The sequence below is a fragment of the Colletotrichum jinshuiense genome, chromosome 8 (assembly GCF_051148585.1).
Source record: "Colletotrichum jinshuiense chromosome 8, complete sequence".
Lineage (NCBI taxonomy): Eukaryota > Fungi > Ascomycota > Sordariomycetes > Glomerellales > Glomerellaceae > Colletotrichum > Colletotrichum jinshuiense.
The window spans coordinates 3,365,774-3,384,468 of NC_139315.1; the positions used below are offsets into that span (position 1 = coordinate 3,365,774).

Genomic DNA, 18,695 nt, shown 5'->3' on the forward strand with positions numbered 1-18,695 from the left:
TGCCGGATTGACATGTATCTGCCATTCGTTCTCTAATGCCCATGTCTACCGAAATTAGGCAAGGGAAACGCGCAATGGATAATGTACTTGACCTCCTCCAGAGCCTCGTCGTTGATGCCAGGGGCTGATATGCTGGGCACAATGATTCATAAAGATGCCGGCTTGTCGGCTTGAGATTTGAATAGTCGGGGACGCTAAAGGTATGCTGATACTGATCTTTAACCGGATGGCGCATCGAACGCGATAGGCTGTGTTGGGGGCCGTCACGGGAGTCTTATAGCCAACAAAGTTTGTCTGCGCAGGTCAGGGGTACGAGGCCGCCGGACATGTTGCGGGATTCATCTGAGTATTAAGAGTTGTGGGGAGGAAGTCGAAATCTCAGAGTAGGCTCTGATCGATAAGCTCATATTCAGTCACAGTTTTCCTTTGAGAATCGAAGCCTGTGTATCATGATGGATTCCTCGGGAGCCTTTGGAGGGATGGACTCCACTGCCTATGGATTCGCTTCATCCCCGGAGCCAAACCTTACACAAGGCTGACAAGCCGGCAAGAGGCTGGGGAACAAGGTGGGTGGTTTATAATGATATACCCGAAAAGCGTTGCCATCAAACATTGTCCACGGTGGTCGAATTGAAATACATGTAAGCTGAACTGGGGGGATTGGGGTCGACAAACAAGGTAACATAGAAAAGCCTCGGTAATTGCCATAGGGCTGGGCAGAAAATTCATGGGTATGAAGCTTGGTTATATCTAGCTTGCCACCGTAGCCCAACCTATAAGGGCTTGCGTAGTTGACGAGTTGACGAGTCAGATTTTGCCCCTGGGGCTCCACGGTTTCGTTTACAAACTATGAACAAAATACCGGCTGTCGGTGTAAACGCATGATTCTCCTATCACAACATAGGATGTTGACGTAGGACGTCAGCTCCCTTAGTCGCGGGAAACTCTCAGTGTGAACTGTGCAGTTGAGGACCCGTTTATAGTGCCGGCGGTGGGGCCGAGAGACATGGTCCGTGCACACAATACCCTTGTTGACGACAACCCGCCGCACGGCGCAAGGCGCGTCAGGACCGATCCAGTCGCGTTGCACTCTACAGTTCCGAGTCCGCGGGGAACATTGCACCGCGCCCACAGGCCGTCGCCAAACTCCACAACACCCGTCTTCCGGATTGCATTTCAACGGAGCGTAGTGCCGATCTGGATTTGTTTAACGGCAACAGAACCTACATCCCGATTGCGCCGCCCGATACCTATCCATCACCCATAATCTCCACGCCTTGCGAGAGTGGGCAGCCAGCTACCTCGCCGCTGCTCAACTTCAACGCAATCATCAGCGATGTCTACATCACCACCCCTTCGTACACCCAGGGGAGGCGGCGGCGACGTCGACGACGACCCCCTCTTCTCCTCCGCCCTCGCGACAACAACCCCGAACCGGCGCGCCCTCAACTTCGAACCCCCCTCAAGCCGCCCCTCCCTCCACACCCCGTCAAACAACCCCCTCCGTTCCTCTCTCCGCAGCTCCGCCTACCGCAACGGTCTCTCGGCCTCGGGCCGTCGTAGCCTTGCTGCGACACCCCACGCCCGCGCTGCCTACCGCACAATAGACCAACGCCGCGCCGCGGCCCTGACCCCCGGGAAGAACAAACGCCGCGAGAGCTTCCGCCCAAGGCGGGAGTCCATGCAGGATATTCTCCGCGGGCTGAGCAGGGTCGTGAAGCACAATACCCAACCGATATCGTCATCATCGTCGCCGAGCGACCTAGGAGCGGCACCGACAGCGAGTCTGCCGATTCGGACTGTGGGCGACAGGCGGAGTCTGGCGTACGACGACGACGACGACGATGACGAGCTTCCTATCGATAGGCCGAGGTTGTCGTTACCGTTGGACGTCGAGGATGACGAGGATGATCTGATTGCGCCCGAGCTGTCCCAGATTGACGAGAACGCGACGATTGAGTTCCCCAGGCGGGCGTATACGGACCAGCCGTCGAGGATGTCTATGGGGAGTGTAAGATTAAGCGAGTATAGGAACTACGAAGACTTCGACGACGATGATAATGACGGTGGAGAGGGCTACTTCCCCGGGTTCGAGGTTGGCGCGTTGGACGAGGAGGGTGGAAGGGAGCAGCTGGAAGAGTCGTTTGACAGGTGAGTGCGAGAGAGTTAGCATGGAGCAGTGGACCTTGTTTGCTGATTGCGATTATAGAGTGGAAGACGACAACATCCGGCGGCAGACGCTGGCTTCTGCGCGGGAGAGCGACTTCGGGTTCGAGGTGCCCGTCGACGCGGACCAGACAACGTTCATGATGGCGGTGGAAGGCCAGAGCTCGCCGGCGCGACCACTCCCCGAGTTCACCGACGAACAGCCGTCGCTCAACATTGAGCCGGCGGACGACGAACCGAACGCCCCTCCACCCTTTGACGAGGACGTAGGGTTCGGAGGTTCCTACTATGACCTGCGTAGCTCCTCTCCGGCCGAACCGGCGGGCGAGGCGACCGAGCTCGAGGAGCAGACGGATGTCAGCGCGCACTTTGAGCAGCGGCCGCGCAAGACGAAGCGCGGCATCAAGCTGTCGAAGTACAACATGGAGTACCCGTCCCTGCCGCCCGCGGTCGTCAAGCGGCTCGCGACCACGTTTGCGAAATCCAGCGGCATCAACAACACCAAGATCAGCCCCGACACGCTCGCCGAGATCCAGCGGGCGTCGGACTGGTTCTTTGAGCAGCTGGGCGACGACCTGTCGGCGTATGCCAAACACGCCAAGCGCAAGACGATCGACGAGAGCGACATGCTCACTCTCATGCGAAGGTACGTTTTATTTAGCTTTGGGATTCCGTACCCTCTTTTGGGGTATCGACTTCCTTTTCTTCTTTTGGCCCTTTATTCTTTTCTTCTACAAGCTTTTGTACAGTGCAGTATGTGTCTAATACTCTTACAGACAACGCCAGACCGGCTCAACGACCACGCCCTTTTCTCTGGCGCACAGATATCTGCCCCGGGAACTGCTCCAGGAGTTGAGGATGCCCAAGCCGCTGCCACCGGCGGAACCGAGAAAAAAGCGCCGCAAAGCCAATGGCGACGGAGAGGAGGAGGTGACCTGAAATCTGAGCGGCCACAGTATGGTTCTCCCAGGGAACCAGCGACTTTTTTTATATATCTTACCAATGCTTGTTCATGCGCACCCGTCGCGAGATATCGGTAGGGGGCTTCTTGACTACCATCCACAGCATGATTGAAGTGGCGAACGCGAGCCCGTACCTGCAAATTGCGGCATCAGCATCGACTGTGAGGAAATAACGAAAGGGGAAGGGGGGAGAAGAAGGGGGTTCTTACCATGTGAAGATGTACTGGGCATGGTTATTCCGCAGGTTCACCTCGGCGGCTCTCCCGATTGGGATACCCTTGGACTTGAGGTCCACGATACGGAAGAATTCGTGCTCTGCGAAAGCATCAGCATCAGCATGTATACCATAGCAAGCCCGCGCGAGGCCGTAGTTGCACACATACCGATAGTAGCCTCAATCCACACAGGCTGACTGCCCGTCAGCGCCGCCATCTGGTGGACGTCAGGGAAGAAAAACTGCCATCTATCCGGCCTGTTCTCGGGCGTGAACATGTTCTTCTTCCACGGCTCCCGCAGCAAGCCCTCGACCTTCACCTCACCCGTGGGCAAAGCGTGGGGCCTTTTCTTCTGGTCCGCCATGTCCTTGCTGATCCAGCCGCGGTTCACCAGCACCGTCGTGCCGTCTCCCTCGCGCTCAAGGGGCGTGACGACCATGTAGCCCTGCTCGCCCTCCCACATCCGCGGCCCGATGAGCATTTCCTTGTCGTGACGGAAGTGGCCCGTAGCGTAGACGCGGCGGTAGTCGAACTCCTTCACCGCCTCGGGGTCGATGCGTGGCGGTAGGGGGAGGGGGTCGCGAACGAGGCGGTCCTCGTATTTTGCGATCAGTTTCGTCTTCCAGCCTAGGCGCTGGACCTGCCATGTCCCCAGGATGAAGGCGGTTATGGGGATCAGGGCGAGGAGGATCAGACCCGGCCCATGGCGCCTGCCGGCGCGGACGAGCTCGGGAGGGTTGTCGACTATGGAAATGAAGTCGGGAGGCGGTTGGGAGGCGAGGGGGCGAGGGGTTGTGTGGAATGCGCGGGCGGCGACATGGCGCGATGTCGAGGTTGATGATGATGCTGCTGCTGCTACTGCGGGACGGCGGAAAGCTATGGGGCGAGCAATTGACTTCAGGCAGGTTTGCGCCGTGATGCCGGGCGGCCGGAGGAGGGCGCGTGGTAGTGGAGGCGGCATTGCGGTCGCTTCTCTGGGTTCGGAGGTTTTTTTTTTGGCGTTCGGTGGTGTAGCAGGGAGGGAGGCAGAGGAGCGTCGGAGCTTTTCGCGAGCTTTTGGGTAATGAGGTCAGGATATTTCAGTTTTGGGGGCCGATCATTTCTTTTGCAGGGTACCTTGCGCGCTACGGCGGCGCGAGCGGGCAGGACGGACGAGCTGGAGCTGCAGAGCTGCAGCAGGAGCGTGGCGTCCAGGGTGGGGCTTTGCCGATTCGGTGGCGCTCCCCCGGAAGGGAGGGATAGCGGCACTGAGGTCCCCTTGTCCGTCCAGCCCAGAACCAGCACGACAACACCTGTCCCCCAGTCATCTTTACCAAGCCCCTTGATATCTCACCATACGGCCTTGAATCTCATAGCATCTGTGTGAAGGGCTCTAGTGATACGGCGGCGTCAAGTTCAAGTCCCCTCTGATCCAAAGACACTCTTCGGATCCGGCAATTCCCTGGAGCTACAGTTCCCTGGCTCTACTGTCTTCGGTCGAACCCCACAGAATACCTCAACATACCTTATCGGCCTTGCTAAAGCCGTCGGACCTACATTTCAAGCGCGGCTTGAAAGACGATTTTGCAACCAGAACCAGGCTCAACATGTTCTTCACGGGAAGTCTACAAGAGGGCATCGCTACGGCGTTGCAGCAGAGCAAATGCGTCTTCTGTTTCGTCACAGGTGAGTATCTCATACCTCCCCTGGCCACATCCGCAGATTGCCTAGCTGACACAAGAATAGACGAGGAAGCCGAGAGTCAGACCTGGGAGACTGAGTATCTTACCGAAGACTCAGTGAGTTTGACCAGCCTTAATTCAAAATGCCAAGATCTAACACCCCTCCTTAGATCGCAAGCTTGCTCCGGGATGAGGCCGTCGCCCTTCGGTTGACGAAGGGCTCGGAGGAGGCGGGCTACCTGGCCGCCATCTTCCCCCTGCCCAACACGCCCACCGTCATCATTATTAAGAACGGTGATCTGAAGGAGTACGTCGTGGCCGGGACCAGTAAGGACGAGTTTGTCAGGCGAGTGGCGACTGCATTCCGCGGCGCTCAAGGCCAACCTACAGTTGCTCAACCTGCGGCAGCTGCTCCGGCACCGGCCCAGGCTCCCGTTCCGGCGGCCCAGTCTACCGACGATTTGTACGACGAGGCCCCTTACAACCCTCCATCCGCGGCACCCTCGAACGACTCCCAGCCGCAACCTGCCAGACCTGGCACCTCTGACTCCAGCCCGCGCGGCCCCGCCACGCCAACCCAGGAGGAGGTCAACGCCTCCACACTCCGTACTGTTCTCGCAGAACGTGCTGCCCGTCTTGAGGCACAGCGACTGGAGTCCGACCAGAAGGCAAAGGAGGCCCGCGCCGCCAAGCGCGAGAAGGCCGAGACCGACAACTCCAAGCAGGCCGTTGACACCCGCAACCACAAGGAGGCTCTCAAGAAGGCGCGCCAGGAGGCCGCCGAGGAGAAGGCCCGCATCTTGAAGAAGATCGAGGACGACCGCGCTGAGCGTCGGGCGCGCGTCGCCGAGCGCGCCGCTGCGCGGGAACAGGCTGCGTCGCCGAAGCTTGGCGAAGTGGCCGCCGCGCTGACGAGATCCGAATCCAGCTCTTTGGCGCCGTCAGCCTCCGGTGCGAATGGCATGACGGCGCTGCAGGTGCGCCTCCTGGACGGCTCGACGATCCGTTCGCGGTTCCCCAGCAGCAAGACCCTTGGCAGCGACGTGCGAGCATGGGTTGACAGCGAACGGACGGACGGGAGCAAGGAACCGTACAATTTCAAAGTCGTGCTCGCGCCGCAGCCGAGCAAACGCATCGACGATACGGAGGAGGGCAAGAGCCTCTCTGACCTCGGCCTTTCGCCGTCCTCGACCCTTGTGCTGGCGCCTGTTGGCACGCATGTCAGCGCGTACGACAGCTCGTCGGTGGGAACGACAGTCGTAACCTTCCTTCTACTTCCCTTTACGCTGCTGCAATGGCTCTGGGGGCTCATCTCCGGCGTGTTCTCGGGGCTCGGGGCTCGGAGAGAGGCCGCAGAGGAGGCCGGCGCCGAACCCGTCACGGTGAGGGAGCAGCGAAAGGGGAAGTTCTCGCAGTTTGCGAACCCGGATGATCGCAAGGGCGACCATCAACTTTACAACGGAAATTCGGTGAGTCTCTTTTCCTTTACCCCAGAATCCTGACGGAGGATGAACGCTCGAAGATGGTCGTGGACCCGGATGCTAACTATCGCAGCTTAATTTTGAGCCGCGGCCGGACGAGAAGAAGGATGAGTAGGTCGCGAGGCACGAGAGTCACGGCAAAGTCATAGACGAGAGGGCAAACGAAGCTGACGAGTGGGAATTGTCATCTATTGTACACCGTAGGAGATGTAATATTTCAAAGGCTCATTTCTCAATGCTTCCGCCAATGCAAATGCCGCGTGAATTCCTTGAAGCTCCAAGCCCATGTTTTCGGCATTGTTTTTTTTTCGGTTTCCTTCCATTGCCTTTTGACTATTAAGATACATATAATGCCTCCCTTCCGACATGGGGTCTGTTCGGAGGGAAGGTTTTCAACACCCAGACACTACCAAGCTACGGCAAGGTCTAGTACTGGCTGGCAGCAGCCTGGCAGGCCTTGAGCTGCTCAAGGTACCAGTTGCAGATCTGCATGTTGCCGCTGTGCTCGTCCATGCACTTGGTGAACTGCTGGGTCGCGCCGGCACAGTTGTTGCCCCACTGCTGCGTCGTCTGGGACTCGCCCGTGGCGGCGGGGGAGTTGGACTGGGGGGAGGCCTCAGCGGGCGCGGAGGAGCCGCCGCCGAAGAAGCCGCCGATGGCGTGGCCGACGGAGGAGCCGATTGCGACACCACTGTTTTGTGATCCAGTTAGCAAGTCCGATCCTCAAAATTACGGGTTTCTTCTGGGTGTGTGATGGGATGGAGAGAGTTCTCCCGAGCTTAGGGGAAGCTTCAACATCCAGCTTGGAGGGCAATGCTTCGGTGGAAGGGAGATCGGGGAGGTTGCGGAGTAGACGTACGCAGCGGTGCTGGCCATCTGGCCAAACAGACCAGGGCCCTGCGAGGGGGCGGCGGCGGCGGGCGCGGCAGCGGGGGGAGCAGCGTGTTGTTGAGGGGGAGCGGCCATGGTCGTAGCCGGGCGAGTCTGGGTGGGAGCGGGTTTCGCGGCCGAGACGGTAGGGCGCGAGGGGGCGCTAGGGCGGCCGGAGGAGCGTTGACGAGGCATTTTGATAGAGGTTTGTGTGTTTGTCGAGGTGAGACGAAGTGGCTTGTGTTGTCTGTCGTTTGGGAGGGAGGGAAGAAATCGGTGGTATTGAGAAGTTGAGGACGGTCGTCGTGGATATGGAGGGAAGTCGGCAGAAGTTATGCGCCGGGGTTAACAGAGTTGATCTGTTTGGTAGCTCGGCTTTTTTTGGGATTCGGCCGGGGTGGGTGGCAAGGTCTGGCCAATCAGGGGAGGGTGAATTTGGTCGTGGTCAGAATGTGGAGAAGGGTCTTTTCTCGTTTGGTGGATATTCGGTCAGGGGTATCGGTGGAGTAGGTATATTCATCAAAGCGGGCTTGGGTGTTTGCCACGGGAATTCATGCAAGTTAAGTGAGGCAGGCAAGTGAAGTATCAAAGCATGTTGAGAATTCGATTCATTAAGTGATGTCTTCATGTCTATGTTGAGGGTATCCATTATTCCCGGTGCGCAAAACCATTCCGTCGTCCTTTTTCTGTAATGAATCCCTCAATCAGCCTAGACCGAAAGTCCCGTCTGGGACTAAGGCCTTACGCTGTGGGCAAACAACTCGATCTCGATACTGGCCTTTTATGGTCTGCTGTGGTTCGGTGTTACAAATGTCGAGGCGCCAGCATCTCCTGGGTTTGAATGCCGCAGATGCCGCGTGTGCGACTCAGATTGCCATTTACGCAGTTTCAGCTAGTCAACCAATTTCTGTCCTTAGTTCAGGCTCATTCTTTCCGCATAGTAATACTTCAAGGCTTGCTCCTGCCGGAGCTCTTCCGCCTTGAGCTCCTCTGCTTCTTCTCCGGGCCTGAAGAGCTGGCGGACGGTGACTCCGGCGCCGGTCTCTTGGGTTTCTGTATGGAGTTGAGCAGCGCCTTTGCGCGCTCCTCGGCCAGCTTCTCTTCCAACTTCTTCTTCAATACCTTGTCGTTTTCTCCCTATTATATGTTAGTTAAGTCAAACTCTCACATAGCTTGTCTTGAAGGGCCACTTACAAGGTCGGCCTTGAGGATTCTTGTCGCCGCCTCCGTGTTGATGGTCAAGGTCCGCTGAGCTGGCGCTTCCTCGACACCCTTGATCTTGCCGAAATACTGCTGCACACGCTTAAGCTCCGTCATGACCTGGTGGTCTTTGGCGTCCACGCCCTGGAGGCGGAGGGAAGCTGCGAAAGGGGTTAGCGGGGGTTTCGGAACTGCGGCAGGAAGAACCGACAAAAGAGGAGGGACTCGATGGCGTAAGCCGTCAGGGCGAACATCTTGGCCTTATCGAGAAGGGGAAGTTCGTTGGACATTTCGGTAAGGTTATCAATCAGGGGCTTGAGTGCATCTTCGAGAGAGTCGATATGAGAATCCAGCCTCTCCAGGTCGGGCGTCATATCCTTCAGAGCCATGTTGAAAGGTTCTCCGGTTCAGACTGAAATTTGTAGTATGCGGTAAAAAGTAAAAAGGCCTGAATGACACGAATTGCTAGAGTCGACGCGCTATTGTAAGTGACTTTGCCGTCGATGAGACCCGTCTTGCCGATGAGATGGATGCTGAAAATTCAGAAATCCGGTTGTTGAAGGATTTGCATGCATCTAACGAGGCGCTGGGGTCGCTGCATGCTCGGTGGGTCTCCTGCCGGCCGGGATTCCACGGCTACGACGCGCCAAATTTTAAGGAATGTCCCCGTCATCCACCCTCGAAGCCGCCTCTGACTTACGATCGAGATCACACGCTCATTACCGACGAACTGACCGCCTATAATACCCGAGCCCATATCTCGACACACTCGCCAACGCACGGTTCAACCGCCGAATCGATAGAGTCGCAACAGTCGACAACCACCCTCAATCCCCCGATGAACACCGCGCAGTGAATGCGCCGATCCCCCGATAACCTCATTCACCGTGGCAGTCAATCTGGCAAGCCTACCGAGACCGCGGCTCTCCGCGCGGATACCCAAATCACAGTCGTTATGGAGAAAAGGTAGCGTCTGTACCGGCCGGGGAGCCATCAGATATGTCTCGGTCGATTCCTCGACCAATGCTGGCCTGGGGCCGGGAGCTCCGCCACATAGTATTGCTCCTGGCAGGGTGGCACCCAAGGAGATGGCAGCGACGGTACCCGGTGCTGCGACTCTGGGCCTGCCTGGAGATAAGAAGCAAAAGTTCAACAAGGTGCTGGGACTACAGCCCGAACAAAACGAGAAGGAGCTGTACGCCATTTTCAGGGCGGACTCATTATCGCGGTTCTATGTGCCAGCAGTTATGATGGGGCACAACTCACCCCCACCGCCCTCGTCACGAACGGTTCACATCTTGGGGCAAGACGAGCGGTCGAAGTTCCTGTCACACGCCTTGCACGGCATCTACGACTCCGTGAAGTCGGTCAACGTGTCGCGCAATACCCGCTATCAGAACGTATCAGGAAACATGGGGGTGAGAAAGAGCGACGGAGCCTGGATCGAACCCAACGCTGCAATCGCACAGTCTAAGGAGCCGGAAGAAGAGAGTGGACATATCAGCAACCTGTTAGTGGCGGGTAGACCCAGTCAAGCCGTCAAGCTGCTGGAAAAGGTAAAGCACCGGTTGGATGACCGGACGGCTATCTGCTACCTTCAAGACGGGCTTGGAGTAGCAGAGGCCGTCAACAACCGGGTCTTCACGGAGGCGGAGAAGCGCCCGTCAATTGTACTGGGACACATGAGCCATCCTCTGGCGTACGACCGCAAGACGAAGTCCGTCAAGGTCATGACACCAGAGTACGAAACTGCTCTGACTGGTGTACGGCCATACCTAGGCAAGAAGAAGGAGAAGCACCTTTCGACAGACACCTGGCTGCGGACACAGGGCATGCTGGAGAAGTTTGCATCATCAGACGTCCTCAAAGCCAAGGGCCTGGCGCTCGACAGCTGGATGAAGCTCAAGATTCCCTCCTTGATGTTTTCTTCCGTCATCGACCCCATTTGTGTTATGCTGGACTGCCGTTACGAACAGCTTCTCTACAACCCGACGGCCAACAAACTTATTACCCAGCTACTGAACGAGATCGCCGACGTCGTGGCGCGCATGCCCGAAGTTAAGCAATCGCCGGAGCTGCAGGCGGTTTTGCGGGGCGAGGGCATGCGGAAGGAGATTATAGGAAAGCTCAGGGGCAAGGGTTCGGCGCCTAACAAAATGGCGCTGCAGATCCAGCGTGGCATGTTGACGGACATTGACTATTTGAACGGTTTCTTTATCGAGAGAGGACGCAGGCTGGGTGTGAAGCTGCCGGCCAACGAGATGGTTGTGGGCATGGTGAAGGCGAAGCACAAGGCGCAACTGGAAAAGAATCGGTCCTACATTCCGTTTGAAGTGACCTCGAGGAGGTAGATTTTGCCATGAGCGGGCTGTAAGACTGTGGGTTAAATGTATTTTCATGGGCGGGATAGCATTTGTACTACTATCTTTAGACATAAATCAAGGCATTTTTCAAGCAAAATACAAATACTCGACTGTTGGAGTGAGAGCCGATGTCTATGTTGTAAGATTAGGCATTGGCCATTCAAACCAGTCGATCGACTTGCAACGGTCAGACCACGCAATGCACTTTACTCCACGCCGCTGGGAAATTTGTAAGGCGCCAGAAACCCAAGGTAACCCCGCCAAAAACTTGCCCATTTAGCAGGACAGCCCCGCGTTTTCCTTAACCAAACACCAACACCGCGCAAACCGGCGACAGATACCCTACAAAATGGACGACGCCGAACTTGACCAGGTCAGAACCCATGTCTCCTTGTGTAGACGTGCATAGGCCAAGACTAACCCGCGCGATTCGCAGATCCGCAAGGCTCGCCTCGAGCAGCTCAAGGCACAAGGCGGGGCGGGAGGCAGCTCCGGTGGCGGCTCAAACCAGAAGCAGCAGCAAGCCGAACAGAGGCAGTACGTTCGGCCCCTCCTCACGCAGCCTCTCCTTTTCTTTTTCATACCCTCCCGAGCTTCACATCGCTGTGTGCGTGCGCGTGGATAGAATACTGACTTGCATGCTCAACGCCGTAGACAACAAGAAACCGAGGCTAGGCAACAAATCCTCAACCAGATCCTGCACCCGGAGGCGGCCGACCGCCTGGGCCGCATCCGCCTGGTCAAGGAGCAGCGCGCGCAGGACGTCGAGAACCGACTCATCATGCTCGCCCAATCAGGCCAGCTGCGCAGCAAGGTCACCGAGACCCAGCTGAAGGAGCTCCTCTCCGCCGTCGCCGAAAACAAGGAGGAGGAGAAGATTGTCGTCAGCAGGCGCAAGGGGTGGGACGATGATGACGACGACCTGTTGGACTTGTGAGCGAGGTGTTGCCTAGTGGACCGTGGAACATCAAGCACACATTCTCGTCCTCATGCTGGCGGGCAGATCCTTTGCGGAAAGGGCCTCTTTGGGTAGCGGCACGGAGTTGGACTCGGAAGCAAGGACTTACCGCTGCGGGAGAGATGATGTGCCGGCGTTGGAAGGCGTTATGAGCATGCTGCAAAACCGCAGGTTTGTTTCTGTCCGAGTGGGATTTCCATAGGACACTACAAAAATACTACACCTAACATACACTACTTCTACACCCCGTGTTTGCCTGCCTAATTTACATGCTCTTCAAAGCCTCCTGAGTCTTCTTCTTGCTCTCTCGCTCTTGCTTGCGAATGGCTCTCATGTTAGGCGGTCTCTCAATGCCCAACTCGGCCCTCAGGTCATCCACATCTCTCTCCAACTGCTCCTCCCAGTAGACATTAATCACTTCCTTGGCCCTCATTCCATTCTTCAACGCCCACGGTCCATAAATCTCCCGGAACCTCCTCCTCTCCCCCTTCTTCATCGTCGCATAACTCAGCACGGCAAACCCCGTCATCGGGATCAGCGTATTGGCAAATTCGAACGCCTTGAGCGCCACCTCCCCCTCGCGCACAATCGGCAGGCCCGTCAGAGCATGGTAGAAGTCGTGGCACTCGCGGTACCGCTGCATGACGTAGGCGCACTCCGGGTCATCGATGTACCGCACCGCGGGTCTTGTATCAGGGCTCACGCCCTCTGCGTCCAGCCAGCTGACGTACGCCCTCCCGACGCTGTTCTCGGGCATCGCCCTCAAGCGGTCCAGGTTAAGGGATGTGGAGGTTATGCTCGGGCGGTCGCGGAGGATGCGGCGCCCCGTCGGGTCGGCGAGCATTGCGTCGCGGAGGCGGTAGATAAAGTATGGCGTCGCGGTGGTTTCACCCACGGCGGCGATGAGGTCGGCGCGGTAGGGGCTAAGGAGGGACCAGATGCCTGCGCCGATGGCGAGGCTGGTGCGCTCGATCTTGTTGAGAGGGACATGGCCTGGGTAGTTTGGCGGCGGCCGATTGAGGACTGAGAATGGGCGGCGGGAAGAGGGCGAGGGGGTTGTGTTTGAGGAGCAGGCGGCGCAGACGGCGGGGAGGGCGCGGCGGGCCTGCGCCGTTGGAAGAGCTCGAATAGCTTTCATGATGGTTGCTTTGGAACTCGATATAGACAGTTACATGTCATGGAGGGATGCCGGGGCAGTTGGGGTGAGAGAAAGGGCTTCGAGGAAGCTGTAGGGAGCTATTAGCTCACTTCGGATTGGAGTGGTTCGATAACCGGAACACTTTTTGAAGCTCGGGGCAGTTCGTTTACCTCACCTCGGTGACGGGTCCGATAATTGGGGGTCGGGGTATCGGCGGACACTAGCGCCGACATGCCTGAATTGACAACGGAGGGTGGTGTGCTCCCACTTCAGGGCAGCGCATTGCCATGGTGGGCAAGACAGGCCGTTCCAGATCGCTGGGACTCCCGGCTTCGGCGCCTCTGATTCGTCGCCAAGGGTTTTGACGGCTCCTCGTCTCAACTCTAGTTCTTCTCATTCTTCGAACCTTTCAACAACCTCTTATAAGTCTAAATGACCCGACTTTAGATTCTGCCTCGAATCTCAACCAGCATGCAGAGACCTTGAAGATGGGTTTTAAAAAGTCCTGTCCTTGACCCATCAATTCCGGCTACGCTTGCAATCAAGCCCCCTTCCATTGCACTCTTCAGGTCCATTACCTCAGAGTGAGAACTCACGGTGAGAGACATCGACGTATTAGACTACCAATATTCATCCGAAGATATCCATTAGTAAGATTTCACCAAGACAACGAGATTCAAAGCGAGAGAGCCTTCAGACATATTCAGTTCTCATAACTTTAGTTTCGCTAAACGGCTCTTTCAATAATTCTTCAAAACGGGCTTGTCACCGCAGTGAAAGCATCATGGACGCCATCGAGAACCTCCTGGGCTGGGCCAAGACCCAGGGTATCACGATAAACAACGTTGGCCCGCGCGCCCTACCAGGCAGAGGTATAGGTCTTGTCACAACAGCCCCTCTCAAGGTACACTTCTCACTCCCGTGAGACACGGCGTCCTTTATCCTCACCTCTCACTAACACCTCCCCAGGCTGAAGACACAATCCTCGACGTCCCCATCCCCTGCCTGAAAACAATCTCAACAATCCCAAAACCCATAACCCGCCCCTTTCCTAAAGACACGGCAGTCCACGCCCTCCTCGCAGCAGACATCGCCCTCGACACCTCCCCCTCCTTCAAGACCTGGTCCGCCGTCTTCCCCTCCCCCCAGGACCTTTCCTCGTGCCCCCTGTCCTGGCCCGTCTCCCTGACCTCTCTCCTTCCGCCCACGGCTCTTTCTCTGCTGTCTGCCCAGCGCGAAAAGTTCGAATCCCACTGGTCCCTCGTCTCCTCCGCCTTCCCGGACATGGAGTACGAGGCATACCGCCACGCCTGGCTGCTTGTGAACTCGCGCACCTTCTACCACGTCACCCCCAAGACTGCGAAACGCTCCCGCGAGGATCATATGGTCCTCCAGCCTGTCGCGGACCTCTTCAACCACGCCCCGCGCGGCTGCGGCGTAGCCTTTGACCGCGAGTCCTTCACCATCACGGCTGACCGCGATTACGCGGCCGGCGAGGAGATCCACATCTGCTACGGCCGCCACAGCAACGACTTTCTGCTTGTCGAATACGGCTTCGTCATGGCCCAGGGAGAGAACGAGTGGGATGAGGCTTGCCTCGACGACGCCGTCCTCCCGCGCCTCGACGCTGCTCACAGGCGACGTCTCGAGGACAGGGGTTTCCTGGGGAAGTACATGCTCGATGCGGAGATGGTTTGTTACCGCACCCAGGTCGCGTTGAGGACGCTTGTGATGCCGGCGAGGAGGTGGGCGCAATTTGTCGACGGGTTTACGGACGGGGAGGCGGAACAGCCTCAGGTCGACGGGCTGCTGCTCGAGATAATGACTGCGTACGACGAGGAGATTACTTCCAAGATCGGGGAGGTGGACGGGTTGGATGAAGGGGAAGAGTTTCAGCGGCGCATGGTTGTGGCTCGCTGGAAACAGATACAGGAGCTGGTACGCACCACGATACAGAAACTCAAGACATGAATTGAGGAACACGAGCCCAATGTTTGTGGAACGGAAGACGTGAAATTAACGAAGCGCACCCGCCAAGTGTGCTTTTGTGGTTTTAACAACTATAACGCCAGGACCGAGCTGCTGGGATGCCATTCCCACGCAACCAAACTCTAATAGTACACATACATTGAAACCGGCGACTCAGCGAGCGGGTGAGAATAGAATAATCTCATTGTTTCCAGCTGCAGTAAAGGCTGGTGCCCATAGGGTAGATATCTCATCTCCTGCCATCTCATCAAACATGCAATGTTACAAGGCCTCCATATCTGTGGCTGGATGCAGAGAGAAGAGATATCGCCATCAGTAGAAGGAGGAACTCATCCAGAATGATTGATCGAATGTTATGTGTGGAAGGGCGGGCTTTCTCTCTAATTCGCAAAGCTTGTCGTGAGTATAGTGGAGTGGTGAAGACTGCAGTCTTCAACCAACGCTGTACTTCCTAGGTGTGCGCCTCCTAGGGCCGTGTAACGTCTCTGAACCGGGGGTTCTACTCCGGTCGAGGTCGCTTCGCGCCGTGGGGATTGCCCCAGTCGTTACCACCGCCCTGATTTCCACCAAAGAATGCCGGGTTAAATTGTTGTGGCATGTTTTGGAAGCCTAGTTGATAGTTAGCCCGCCTGTTCCTCAGAGGTAGAACGAATGAAAATGCAAACTGAAGAAGAGTCATTCAGGAGGTGTTCAAATGAGCGCGTTGGCCTTGGTGCGAAGGCGCCTTCGAGCCGGACGGAGCAGACACAGGGAGCGAAGAGGCTCCCGTAGTAAACTCCAAGCCGCGCTCTTTGGTCCATCGGCACATCTCTGGTGCCGGTGCAGTGCGAGGCTGTAGCTTCTGATGCTTGGGATACAAGGAGGGGTATTGAACCTGGTCGGGCTTGGCAGCTTTGCTCTTGCGCCGGCCAGGCAGCTTGTACTTCTGTGAAGATCCAATGATAGGCTGAGGTGGTGAAGGGTTGTGACTTTGCTGAGGGTTTGCAAAAGAAAGGGGAGTCGTACCAGGCATACCGCCACCCATCATGCCCATGTTGGGCATGCCTCCCATGGGCATACCACCCATCGGGCCCATACCCATGCCGCCCATGGGGTTGTGCATTCCGCCTCGGCCACCACGCATCCCGGGACCGCCGCGCATGCCCCCTCCGAAGCCGCCGCCTCCTCTCTGGAAACCGCCGCCTCCAAAGTTACCGCCGCCCATACCGTTGTTAAAACCACCACCCATGTTGTTGTTATTGTTGAAGCCGCCTCCCATACCACCGGAGAAATTGCGGTTGAAGCCGCCCTGGTTCATGCCTCCGCGAGGACCGTTGAAGCCTCCACGGCCTCGGTAGCCATTCCCACGGAAATCGCCGCCCATGGAGGGGCCCTGGTTGTTGTAGTTGCCGCCTGGTCGGGTACCCTGGTCCTTGCCCGCGCGGTTTGGTGCATCCTTAGGCAGCGTACGGAACGGGTTGACATGGGGGTTGGAGTATGTCACCTGGTGCTTCTTCAGGACGCCCTGTCCTTCTGTCGACTCGAGAGCGTGTTTAGCTGCCGTTGCTGCTTGTTGCGATGTGAATTCAACATAGGCTTGACTGAGCAACGAGTTAGCAGCCACACTTCTTGAGTCTCTCGTGAATCATACCCCTTGCTCTTGCCGTTAACCTTGTGTTCACTAAACGTTATGTCCTTGAGTTCATCTTCGCAATGGCCAGCCCTGGCATAGCCTCTGATGTCATCGTCGGTGTTCCACCAGTTGAGCTCCGAGATCATAAGGGCTGCCGTCGCGCCGGGGTCGACAGGGCGATCGTCGCCTTTTCTCTTCACACCTTGTTGAGGGGCAGGCGCATCCTGTTGCTCGTGGTAATCCTCCTGCTGCTCGTGCTTCTGTTCGTCATGTTGCTCGTGTTGCTCGTGGTGTTCGTGGTGATCATCGGCATTTCCGTTAGCCTGCTGTCCATCATAGGCCTCAGCATTGCCATCCTGATGCTCTTGCGGCGCATCGCCGTAGATGTCGATCTCAAATTCCTCCTCAGCCATGTTGACGGTGATATCTGGTAGCCGTGAGTTGAAGCAGTGAGCTTGGTTGTGGTTGCAAAAGGGTTGTTATTTAGTCTGCGAGATACAGGAACTGTCTGCAGTCTTGGAACAGGATCATCAGCCACTGCCGTGTACAGGGTCAAAGCCAAATCTTGAGCTAAAACTCGAGCGAAGGATAGAAACAGAGAACATCTGATACGTACACTCCTCGTTCCGCAGACAGGATGGAAGAGGTTGGATGGAATCCCAAGCCAATATTTTCCTTTCCTTTCAGCCAAGTAAAATCGAAGACGAAGCTCTGTGCTTCAGTCTTCCCCAAGGGCGAGATGATGGATTTCCCTTGTTCGGCCCAGAAGCCTTAGGTACAGGCAAAAAGATGTATTTGGACGAGGGAGAAGGGAAACAGGATCCCGAGATACCAGAGACTGTTTGCTCGTTCTGCCACCGCCTTTGGCTGACACTCCACGCGCGTGCCTGCCTTCTCACCACGCAGCCGAAGCTCTTCGCTGTGAGAGTAAAGTTAGTGAGCCTGATTAAGGTTTCTTGCCGGAACAGCAGCGGTAGCGCGTCGCTTCGCCAGCAGCCCGTAGATATTTTGGAAAGGCTGAGAAATCGGCGCGTCGGATAGAATAAGTCGAGCTGTGGCAATGTCGGACAGCAAGTGACGGCTCGGCTCGATGCGAACGCGATGAAAGAAATGCGGTTGAAGGAGAGGAGTGGAGGAGCGTTTGGAAAGAGAAGAAAACTGGGGGAAGCTCCTGAAAGAAGCTGAGGTCGCATCCTGGACCAGGCGGTACCAAGCAAGGGCCACGGGCGCCAGGCTGCGGCAGGCACAGGCTCCGCCAGTGGATGTCCGAGTGGGCCCAAGACTACCCACTGAGAGATACAGTGTTCTATAGTGGATACGTACCCTACCTCCCTGAAATGCGCTGAACTGTAGCAGCCCGTAGTCCACTGGTCCAGACCAGACCCTCTTTGCTTTGCCCACGCTGGCGGGGGAGTCCAGGGGCTCCTCCACTGAAGGGAGACTCTGTACACCTTGGAGGTTAGATAAGCAGCATGTGGCGTGCGCTTCGGCGCCGGCGCATCATTACTCCACGCCTCCTTAATGGCAATCTGGCTTCCTTCCCATAGCGGGAGCTTGACCCGAAATTTTGGGGCCCTCTGGTGACAGCGCGCTCAATTTAACACATCTCCCTTCAACCCATCGACCTCTCGAATCTTCCACCCACCCGACCTGCACGTCTTAAACACACGTCGTCGCGCCTTTCTTTTACCGACCTTGCGATCTTCTCTTATACCGCGGCCCATTGGGATTTCGTTTGCGACCTCCACACAGCTACCCCCTTCTCTTCTCGATACCCACGCGCTTTTATCCACAATGGCCGACCAAGTCAAGGAGATCCTCGAGGTTCCCTCTGAGTTCGCTCAGGAAGGTGTTCAGTTCATGAGAAGGTGCACCAAGCGTACGTAGCGCCCCATCGTTGTTTACACTCTCCTTGAGTACTGACGCATCCTTAGCCGACAAGCTCGAGTTCCTGAAGCTCTGCCAGGCCGTTGGCGTCGGTTTCCTCATCATGGGCGCCGTTGGCTACATCGTCAAGCTGATCCACATCCCCGTCAACAACATCCTCGTGGGAGGCGCATAAACGCCCAAGCATTGTCAA

The 18,695-nt window shown here is 56.8% G+C and overlaps 11 protein-coding genes across 11 annotated transcripts; 6 read left to right on the forward strand and 5 right to left on the reverse strand.

Moving 5' to 3' along the window:
* Positions 1-1,336: 1,336 nt before the first annotated feature.
* On the forward strand, positions 1,337-3,105 carry EsH8_VIII_000876 (centromere kinetochore component CENP-T-domain-containing protein; the record flags this gene model as incomplete). The annotated part of the gene is made up of 3 exons (XM_083269918.1): positions 1,337-2,151; positions 2,210-2,812; positions 2,943-3,105. The coding sequence occupies 3 exons, from the start codon at positions 1,337-1,339 to the stop codon at positions 3,103-3,105; spliced, it is 1,581 nt and encodes a 526-aa protein (XP_083129686.1).
* A 57-nt stretch (positions 3,106-3,162) lies between these two features.
* EsH8_VIII_000877 (cytochrome oxidase assembly protein SHY1) lies at positions 3,163-4,304 on the reverse strand (the record flags this gene model as incomplete). Its single annotated transcript, XM_083269919.1, has 3 exons — positions 3,163-3,262; positions 3,338-3,443; positions 3,512-4,304. 3 exons carry the CDS (start codon positions 4,302-4,304, stop codon positions 3,163-3,165), a joined length of 999 nt encoding a protein of 332 aa, XP_083129687.1.
* A 625-nt stretch (positions 4,305-4,929) lies between these two features.
* On the forward strand, positions 4,930-6,600 carry EsH8_VIII_000878 (ubiquitin-related domain-containing protein; the record flags this gene model as incomplete). The annotated part of the gene is made up of 4 exons (XM_083269920.1): positions 4,930-5,008; positions 5,069-5,121; positions 5,175-6,473; positions 6,559-6,600. The coding sequence occupies 4 exons, from the start codon at positions 4,930-4,932 to the stop codon at positions 6,598-6,600; spliced, it is 1,473 nt and encodes a 490-aa protein (XP_083129688.1).
* A 311-nt stretch (positions 6,601-6,911) lies between these two features.
* On the reverse strand, positions 6,912-7,550 carry EsH8_VIII_000879 (coiled-coil-helix-coiled-coil-helix domain-containing protein; the record flags this gene model as incomplete). The annotated part of the gene is made up of 2 exons (XM_083269921.1): positions 6,912-7,176; positions 7,345-7,550. The coding sequence occupies 2 exons, from the start codon at positions 7,548-7,550 to the stop codon at positions 6,912-6,914; spliced, it is 471 nt and encodes a 156-aa protein (XP_083129689.1).
* A 753-nt stretch (positions 7,551-8,303) lies between these two features.
* EsH8_VIII_000880 (Sas10/Utp3/C1D family protein) lies at positions 8,304-8,944 on the reverse strand (the record flags this gene model as incomplete). The annotated part of the gene is made up of 3 exons (XM_083269922.1): positions 8,304-8,492; positions 8,550-8,716; positions 8,767-8,944. The coding sequence occupies 3 exons, from the start codon at positions 8,942-8,944 to the stop codon at positions 8,304-8,306; spliced, it is 534 nt and encodes a 177-aa protein (XP_083129690.1).
* Positions 8,945-9,007: 63 nt separating this feature from the next.
* EsH8_VIII_000881 (ketopantoate reductase PanE/ApbA C terminal-domain-containing protein) lies at positions 9,008-10,906 on the forward strand (the record flags this gene model as incomplete). The annotated part of the gene is made up of 2 exons (XM_083269923.1): positions 9,008-9,039; positions 9,628-10,906. 2 exons carry the CDS (start codon positions 9,008-9,010, stop codon positions 10,904-10,906), a joined length of 1,311 nt encoding a protein of 436 aa, XP_083129691.1.
* Positions 10,907-11,267: 361 nt separating this feature from the next.
* On the forward strand, positions 11,268-11,855 carry EsH8_VIII_000882 (PDCD5-related protein; the record flags this gene model as incomplete). Its single annotated transcript, XM_083269924.1, has 3 exons — positions 11,268-11,291; positions 11,355-11,455; positions 11,573-11,855. 3 exons carry the CDS (start codon positions 11,268-11,270, stop codon positions 11,853-11,855), a joined length of 408 nt encoding a protein of 135 aa, XP_083129692.1.
* Positions 11,856-12,141: 286 nt separating this feature from the next.
* On the reverse strand, positions 12,142-13,014 carry EsH8_VIII_000883 (ubiquinone biosynthesis protein COQ4; the record flags this gene model as incomplete). The annotated part of the gene is made up of 1 exon (XM_083269925.1): positions 12,142-13,014. The coding sequence occupies one exon, from the start codon at positions 13,012-13,014 to the stop codon at positions 12,142-12,144; it is 873 nt and encodes a 290-aa protein (XP_083129693.1).
* A 784-nt stretch (positions 13,015-13,798) lies between these two features.
* EsH8_VIII_000884 (protein-lysine N-methyltransferase) lies at positions 13,799-14,985 on the forward strand (the record flags this gene model as incomplete). The annotated part of the gene is made up of 2 exons (XM_083269926.1): positions 13,799-13,918; positions 13,984-14,985. 2 exons carry the CDS (start codon positions 13,799-13,801, stop codon positions 14,983-14,985), a joined length of 1,122 nt encoding a protein of 373 aa, XP_083129694.1.
* Positions 14,986-15,502: 517 nt separating this feature from the next.
* Positions 15,503-17,028, reverse strand: EsH8_VIII_000885 (uncharacterized protein; the record flags this gene model as incomplete). The annotated part of the gene is made up of 3 exons (XM_083269927.1): positions 15,503-15,612; positions 16,009-16,583; positions 16,634-17,028. The coding sequence occupies 3 exons, from the start codon at positions 17,026-17,028 to the stop codon at positions 15,503-15,505; spliced, it is 1,080 nt and encodes a 359-aa protein (XP_083129695.1).
* A 1,381-nt stretch (positions 17,029-18,409) lies between these two features.
* On the forward strand, positions 18,410-18,677 carry EsH8_VIII_000886 (translocon subunit SSS1; the record flags this gene model as incomplete). The annotated part of the gene is made up of 2 exons (XM_083269928.1): positions 18,410-18,494; positions 18,550-18,677. 2 exons carry the CDS (start codon positions 18,410-18,412, stop codon positions 18,675-18,677), a joined length of 213 nt encoding a protein of 70 aa, XP_083129696.1.
* Between the last annotated feature and the right edge of the window lie 18 nt (positions 18,678-18,695).